We start from the raw sequence: 8457 nt of genomic DNA on the forward strand, positions 1-8457 counted from the left end.
CAACCTTTCTGCTTTTCCTTTCCGTCTTGAAAGCCCTCTGTTTTCTTGTTTGCTGACTCAACTTGGCAGGCCTTGAGTTTGAAGGAAGCTTTGGATTAAGTGGCGGCTTTCCCAACAGAATTTTTCCATCTTCAGTGTCGGCGTCAGTGTCAAGGGGTGGATGAATCAGGATTGGGGAATGAACGGTCATCGTCTTCCTCATCTCTGTTTTTTCTCGCCCGCAACTTCCCCAAGTTTGCAGATTTTCCTTTGCCGTTTTCCCCCAGATTTTTCCAATTTCCCTCAGATGTTTTTCTCTTCTCTCGGCCCCCTACTCTCTCCCTTATTTTTCTTTTCGTTTCTTTTCGGTCCTCAATCCGTCCGCCGCTCCCTCATTTTTACTCTATTTTTTTTCCTTTTGTCGCAGCCTCCTCCCCTGCTCTTCTGTTTTTCTTTCCTTTTTCTTGCTCAAAATACACCGCCCCCACTCTATTTTCTCAGACTTCCGCCCCCAGCTCTTTTTCTCCAGATTTTCACTCGTCACCCGCTCTTTCTTCCTTTCCTTTTTCCGTTCGCCCTTTCGTACCCCCGCAAAACCTAGCCGTCCCCCCCTTTTTCATTTTCATTGCCTTTTCCTTTTTCATATCCTCAACCTACAAGTGTCTCAATCTCCCCCCTCCTAAGTGATGTGTTGTCCAAATATAAAAGGGACACTTGTCCCGCATGCAAAGCCTACACATATTCACATATTTTCTTTTCATTCTTTAATCCATTTTTCATTTTCATTTTTTCAAAATCAATTTAAATAAATAAACCAAGTTATAAACAAATTAAAAAAACAAACTAAAACTCTCAAAATATCAATTACATTTTTTTGTTCCCCTTTTCTTGAAACTTAAAAATGATTAAGAAAAAAAAACTTTCTGTGGACATTTTCTTTTCTGAAAAATAATAAAGCTAAATAAATAAATAAAAATAAAAATAGCCGAAGGGTAAAAAATGAAATAAATTAAAAATTTGGTGTCTACAGGAAAAAGCCGCAATTTAAAAAGAAAGAGGGGGAAACTGCCTTCATATGGGATCAAAACTCTACGCCAAGACCCAGATTTCAACATAAACCAACATATTCACCCTATCCCTACTATCCAAGTCCTTACCCTGTCTACAATACCAATATCTCGTACCCCCGACCTCGCCCAAATTATGCTAACCCGCCTACGACCCCTTTTCAAATACCTCAACCTAACTTTCAACAAACTTGTCCTCGACCTCCTTACCCTCAAAGATTTCCCCCATCAAACAGACCCACCTACAACTATCCCCAACCTACTGAAACCTACAATCAAAATCGTGCTCGAACATTCACTAACCTTGGCAGGCCTTTGGATCAGTTGTACGAGCAATTAAAGGCTGCCGGTAAAATAGGTGTGATTCCCCCTCCAACTTACCCGTATGGCGTGCCAGCTGGGTATAATCCACAGGTTACTTGTGCTTATCATTCAGGGGCGCCTGGTCACTCCACGGCCAATTGCCGACTCCTTAAACATAAGGTTCAAGACATGGTGGAAGCAGGGGAAATCGTGATTAAGAAAAGAGAAGAGCAAGGACCGAATGTGAGCAAGAATCCCTTGCCGGAGCACGCCGATACTGTTGGAGTTATCATGGATAATGAGGAATTCGAAGAGCTTGTTCGAAGTATGTCAAATGGGATAGAAGTGTGTGGGATAATGGAGAAACCTTTTGTGATAGAGGAGGCATCGTATGAGGAAGACAAAAGGCCCTTCATTTTAGACCTAACTCCATCCGAAAGTGCGGCCTTAGAACCGGTGATAATTGAATTCCCAGAACAAGCGCCAGTTTTAAGTCTACGACAAGTGCCGTGGAATTATAGTGAGCCCGTTTTGCAAATTGGAGGCAAACTAGTTTTGAAGGAAAAAGTGTCTGTTGTTACGAGGTCAGGGAAGATCGCAAGTCCCTCAACTGCTAACGCCCCAATTCAAGTAAACAATCGTGAGCCGACTACCAAGCCCGCAGTGACCGAAAGAGAAACATGGGATTTTCTTAAGAGGCTTAAGAGAAGCGAATACAATGTGGTCGAACAGTTGAACAAGATGCCTGCCCAAATTTCCATACTGGACTTGCTTTTCACCTCAGACTTGCATAGGGATGCATTACTTGAAGTGTTGACCAAGGCTCGTATTCCCAAGGATATTTCGGTTGACAATTTCTCGCACATAGTTGGAAATGTATTGGCTGCTAAACAAATCACTTTTTCTGATGAAGAGCTGCCTGCGGAAGGAATTGGTCATAACAAAGCCTTATATGTAGCTGTGAGGTGCAATGGGAAAATATTGCCTAAAGTACTGATCGACAATGGGTCTGCCCTCAATATTTGTCCTTGGAGCACGTTGGTGAAGTTAGGGCTACAAGATGTCAAATTGAAACCTTCGGAGACCGTAGTTAGAGGATTCGACGGAGCCCAAAGGGAGTCCATAGGAGAAGTAAATTTGGTGGTTGAAATGGGGCCCGCTCAATTTCAGATAGCCTGTCAAGTTATGCATTTTCCTAGTGTCTATAATGTTTTACTTGGGCGGCCGTGGATTCATAGCTCTGGCGCTGTGCCCTTTTCCTTGCATCAAGTATTGAAATTTGTGGTGAATGACCAGCTGATCACCATTTTTGCTGAAGAAGATTGCATTGTAATTGCCGATTCCGAGCCTGAGGAGGATGGTAACCGAAATGCTTCAGTGTCTTCTTACCGTACAACTGATATTGTCTCCGTCAGTTGGATAACAAGTGAGGATTCAAAAGACAAAATGGTTTTACCAGCGGCCAGTGTCATGATGGCCAAGGAGATGATTCGCGGAGGATATGAATTTGACAAGGGATTGGGACGCAATTTGCAAGGCATGTTGAAACCTGTGGAACTCATCGAAAAGAAGGACCTGTTTGGTTTGGGATTCCGTCTGACCGCCAGAGATATACAAGAGATGAAAGCGCGCAAAAGGGCAGAAAAGGAAGGCAAGATAGGTGCTTTAGACATTCCGCCATTACGCTATACCTTTCCAAAGCCAGCTGAAGTCATTACATCAGGGTTTAGCCCAATTGACGAAGTGGAGACAAGTCTGACTCATTTGTTTGTGGGAGCAATATCCGAAAATGGCCCGTCAGATGATGCCGAATTCCCAGACATTCCCCAAGGAGCTATACACAACTGGACCGCCGAGTACTTCCCCGTGCGAAAGGAGTTTCGGTAAATCTACAGGGGGTTGTCGTTTATTAAAGCTCATGAAAACTTTTCTTGCATATGTAAATAGTTCAATGAAAGTATCTTTTGCCCTTATGTTTTAGCTTGTTTCCGTTTTGATTTGAAGTTTTATGAAAGTGCATAGTTTGTTTTATCATGTCGTTCATTCATGTGTCTATTTGCTTATTATCTCGAATTTCTTAATTCTTTCAGATGGCCAAAAGTAAAATTATTTAACTCTTTGGATATCACTATTCTGGAATCTGATGATGACAATCTCTATATCACTCACGACTTGGAAGTTATGGAATCCGGATTTCAGAGCGAGAGTGATAGTGAGGAAGTGTTTGATTCTTTTTCAAAAGATCTTGAACAATATGAGGAGAAATCTAAACTGAACCTGGAAGAAACAGAAGTTGTTAACATTGGTACTGAGACTGAGGTTAAGGAAATACAAATCAGCATTCATTTGAACAAAAAGCAGAAAGAAGAGATGATCGAATTTTTGTCTATGTTCCGAGATGTGTTTGCATGGTCTTATGATGATATGACTAGCATTTCGACTGATGTAGTGGTGCACAGATTACCCACAAACCCCGATTTTCCACCAGTAAAGCAAAGACCCCGTAAATTCAAACCAGATATGAGCCTCAAAATAAAAGAGCAAATTGAAAAACAGCTTAAGACTAATATTATCATTGTATCCCATTACCCTGTTTGGCTCTCGAATCCAGTCCCTGTTCCAAAGAAAAATGGAGAAGTGCGAGTCTGTGTTGACTATAGGGACCTAAATAAGGCCAGCCTTAAAGATGACTTTCATTTGCCAAATATCCATATCATTCTAGACAACACTGCCGGACACGAAATTGAATCTTTCTGTGATTGTTTCGCTGGATATCATCAGATCTTAATGGCTTAGGAGGATAGAGAAAAAATTGCTTTTATCACCCCTTGGGACACCTTTTGCTATCGAGTAATGCCGTTTGGTTTAAAGAATGCCGGAGCTACTTATCAAAGGACTATGACTACTTTGTTTCATGACATGATCCACAAGGAGATGGAGGTCTACGTGGATGACATTATAATCAAATCCAAGAAAGTCGAGGACCATTTGATGGATTTAAGGAAGTTGTTTGAAAGGTTGCGAAAGTACAATTTGAAGTTAAATCCTGCAAAGTGCGCCTTTGGAGCACCAGCTGGTAAATTGTTAGGTTTCATTGTCAGCAAGAAGGGCATAGAGATAGACCCGGTAAAGATCAAGGCAATTCGAGACATGCCAGTGCCGAAAACGCAGAAAGATGTGAAAAGCTTTTTGGGGAAGATTAACTTCATTGGAAGATTCATTGCCCAATTAACCGCGACGTGTGAGCCACTATTCAAGTTGTTAAAAAAGAATGTGCCGTTGCATTGGAATGAGGAATGCCAACAAGCTTTTGACAAGATTAAAGATTATTTGCTGCAGCCTCCGGTCCTAGTGCCACCCAAACTGGGCCGGCCTTTGATCATGTACTTATCTGTGCTCGACGGAGCGGTAGGGTGTGTTCTAGGTCAGCACGATGACTCGGGAAGGAAAGAGCAAGCCATCTACTATCTTAGCAAGAAATTCACGCAGTATGAGGCTAATTATTCATTTATCGAGAAAAGCTGCTGTGCTTTGGCCTGGGCAGCTCAAAAGTTAAGGCACTACCTGCTAAGTCATACTACCTACCTCATTTCCCGCTCCGATCCTTTGAAATACCTCTTGGAGAAGCCGATGCCAACTGGGCGTCTAGCCAAATGGCAGATGATTCTTTCGGAGTTTGACATTGTTTTCACTTCGCAAAAGGCCATCAAGGGGCAAGCTATAGCCGACCATTTGGCAGAAAATCAAAAGGACGATGATTATCAACCGCTCCATACCTATTTCCCTGATGAAAAGGCTTTATTTGTTGATGCCGTAGAAGATATGAGCGAGCAGTGCCCGGAATGGAGATTGTTTTTCGATGGTGCAGCTAATTCTTTTGGAGTCGGAATAGGAGCAGTCCTTGTATCCCTGGAGGGGAGGCATTACCCTGGAGCCGCTAAGTTGCAATTTGCTTGCACGAACAACATGGCCGAGTATGAAGCATGTATTTTTGGTCTTAAAATGGCTTTGGAAATGGAGGTTAAGGAGTTAATAACTTTTAGTGATTCAGATTTACTTGTGCACCAAACGTTGAAGCAGTGGGTAATCAAAGATTCAAAAATCCTGCCATACCATTGTAATTTGCTCAATTTGGCTAAACAATTTCAAAGTTTGGAATTCAGACATCTCCCACGAGCTCGAAATGCATTTGCAGATGCCTTGGCCACTTTATCTTCCATGATACAATATCCGGACGAATTGGGAATCGAGCCTATCCGGATTCAACTCCAAGACAAGCCTGCTCATTGTTGGGTCATAGACAAGACATCTGGCAAAAGTCCTTGGTACAATGATATTAAGGAATTCATCAAAACCGGATCTTACCCTCCGGAAGCTAGTACAAATGACAAGGGTTTGCTGCGCAGAATGGCCTCGAAGTTTTTCTTAAATGGAGAGGTATTATACAAAAGGACCTCAGATTTGAACCTCTTAAGGTGCGTCGATGAAAATGAAGCTCAATACATGATGAAGGAGGTGCATAGCGGCGTCTGCGGACCCCACATGAATGGACATTTGTTGGCGAAGAAAATCATGAGAACCGGGTATTTTTGGCTTACAATGGAACACGATTGCATAGATTTTGTCCGGAGATGTATTAAATGTCAAATGCATGGCGACGTCATACGCGCTCCTCCTACCGAGTTACATAGCATGATTGCTCCATGGCCCTGCTCAATATGGGGTATGGATGTGATTGGCACAATTGACCCTCCTGCTTCAAATGGGCATCGATTTATATTGGTGGCAATTGAGTACTTCACCAAATGGGTCGAAGCGGAATCATTCAAGCATGTGACAAAGAAGGTGGTGGCGAATTTCTTAAGAGATCACATCATATGCAGATTTGGGGTGCCGGAAACATTGATTACAGACAATGCCAAGAATCTCAACAATGATATGGTGGACGGGCTATGCGAACAGTTCAAAGTCAGACATCGCAACTCTGCCATCTATAGACCGCAGATGAATGGAGCTGTAGAGGCCGCAAACAAGAATTTGAAGAAGATCATTCGTAAAATGACTGAAAAGCATCGTGACTGGCATGACAAGCTCCCTTACGCACTAATGGCGTATCGGACTTCTATCCGAACATCAACTGGGGCAACACCCTACTCGCTCATGTATGGAATGGAAGCAGTGCTGCCTGTCGAGGTCGATATCCCTTCATTGCGTATTCTAATGGAGACCAAGTTGGAGGAGGCTGATTGGATAAAGCAGCGTTATGAACAACTCTCTTTGATTGATGAAAGACGGCTTAATGCCATTTGTCACGGCCAATGTTACCAAAAGCGCATGGCCCGGGCCTACAACAAGAAGGTCCATTTGCGTACATTTGAGGAAGGCGACAAAGTGCTGAAGCGAATTTTGCCGGTGCAAGATGAGGCCAAAGGCAAGTTCGCTCCAAATTGGCAAGGGCCATTCATTGTTCAAAAGGTACTACCTGGCGGAGCCCTCATTCTGGCAGAAATGGACGGACAAACTTTTCCTCAACCTATCAACTCGGACATGTGCAAGAAATTCTTCATTTGATTACGCAAAACTTCTTTTAGAAATTCATGCAAAGGATGAAATGCAAGTCAGGCCATCTTCTTTCCCATTTGAAACATTCAATCCCTAGTTATCCCTTTTGAGCTATCAGTCTAATAATTTTCGTTTGGCAACCCCTGAGAATTGCAAACCCCACATTGGGGCAGATTTATTGTGAGAAAGAAAGAAAAAAAAACAACAATAAGAGAGGAAAACCCCACACTGGGGCAAATTTAGTTTTTCTAAAGAAAAATGCAAAGGTAAGGAAAATGCAATGCAAAAATGCAAGGAGAGAAATCCAATCAAACTGGGGCAAATTTTCCTCAGTTTTCGTTCAAAGTTGGAGATGATTTTAAGATGATGCAATCTCAGGTCATTTCACGTTTTTTCATTAAAATTTTTGCTTTCAAGCTTCAACCTTTCTTGAAAACACCCCACCTGACCTCATTACAAAAGCCCAAAATCCTGGCTTTCGTCACTTGCTGAATTTCTATTAGGAGGATCGCTAATCACTGGCAGGTGATGTCCATAATGCCTTCACCTAAACTTATAAGGGAAGCGCATTTTACTGATGCCAGCAATTTTTCAACTCACACTCCTGAGTCAATCATGGTCGAGCTTCTCCATTGTTCCTTAGGTGAAAACCCGAAAGGGCACCTCAAAAAAAAAAAAAAAGAAGAAAGAAAAGAAAAAAACAAACAAAAAGCAAAAAGGGTGGGGGCAACTTTGGTGAAAACCCGAAAGGGCGCCAAGGTAGGGTCCTGCAACGAACAAGCACGAGGAGGAGCAGCTGGTGACTTGGTTCATTCGGATTTCTCTTCGTTTTGTAACACTTCCATCAACATCGAATTCCGGAACAAAGATATCCAGAGATTCGAATGCGACATCTGTTGGCCAAAAGCTGTGTTTCACTCTGAATAAATATTCTTTTGCCACTACATTCTCATGAAATTCAATTTTTCTCAATTATTTGTATTCATGACTTTTTCATGGGTTTAGGCATGATTGATCGTGTTTGCATCCTTTTCGCATATTCATACCTGCACAGTATGTGAATTTCTTTTACATGCATCATTGAGTTTCAATAAATGACAACCCCCGTGATTTGTGCAAAGCATACTTTGGATTCAATCATCTTTTGGGAAATGGATGTGATTCAGTAGGGCCCGGTACACCGATCTCATGATATGGCTAAAGGCATACCTGGTGGGTCTGAGAAGAGTTAGAAAGTCTCTGAAGTAGTAAATCCAACTAAATCAGATACCACAGCCAAAGTTGACGAAAGAATCAAAGACTCATGTTTACACGATTCTCAAAGGGGACCGGGTCAAATGATGGTGGCAATTGCCTTATTCTTTCTCTTTTGCAGAAAATTTCACGCATGGAGAGAAACAATCACATCTCACACTGGAGTCGGTATCGGAAAGTTTTTCGGCAAACAAAGACGGATCGGATAAGTTGCAAGCAAGCTTCATCAAAGGCACAACCAAACGGTAAGCATACTGGAACCTTTCCAATTTTTAATTCCATGTTGGGGTCA

The 8457-nt window shown here is 42.3% G+C and overlaps 2 protein-coding genes across 2 annotated transcripts; both read left to right on the forward strand.

Annotated features, from left to right (window-relative positions):
- The first annotated feature begins 1538 nt into the window (after window positions 1-1538).
- On the forward strand, window positions 1539-3236 carry LOC113769200. The gene has a single exon (XM_027313666.1). It carries the CDS (start codon window positions 1539-1541, stop codon window positions 3234-3236), a length of 1698 nt encoding a protein of 565 aa, XP_027169467.1.
- A 966-nt stretch (window positions 3237-4202) lies between these two features.
- On the forward strand, window positions 4203-7922 carry LOC113769201. The gene is made up of 3 exons (XM_027313667.1): window positions 4203-6365; window positions 6420-6824; window positions 7917-7922. The coding sequence occupies exons 1-3, from the start codon at window positions 4203-4205 to the stop codon at window positions 7920-7922; spliced, it is 2574 nt and encodes an 857-aa protein (XP_027169468.1).
- The last annotated feature ends 535 nt before the right edge of the window (window positions 7923-8457 follow it).

Source organism: Coffea eugenioides, chromosome 4 (genome assembly GCF_003713205.1).
Source record: "Coffea eugenioides isolate CCC68of chromosome 4, Ceug_1.0, whole genome shotgun sequence".
NCBI classification, from domain to species: Eukaryota; Viridiplantae; Streptophyta; class Magnoliopsida; order Gentianales; family Rubiaceae; genus Coffea; species Coffea eugenioides.

Excerpts from the sequence above, each read along its gene's own strand:
- LOC113769200 (XM_027313666.1), top strand. The coding sequence starts at position 1,539 with ATGGTGGAAGCAGGGGAAATCGTGATTAAGAAAAGAGAAGAGCAAGGA.
- LOC113769201 (XM_027313667.1), top strand. The coding sequence starts at position 4,203 with ATGCCGTTTGGTTTAAAGAATGCCGGAGCTACTTATCAAAGGACTATG. Across the intron at positions 6,366-6,419 it reads GACCGCAGATGAATGGAGCT|CATCGTGACTGGCATGACAA; the intron begins GTAGAGGCCGCA and ends ATGACTGAAAAG.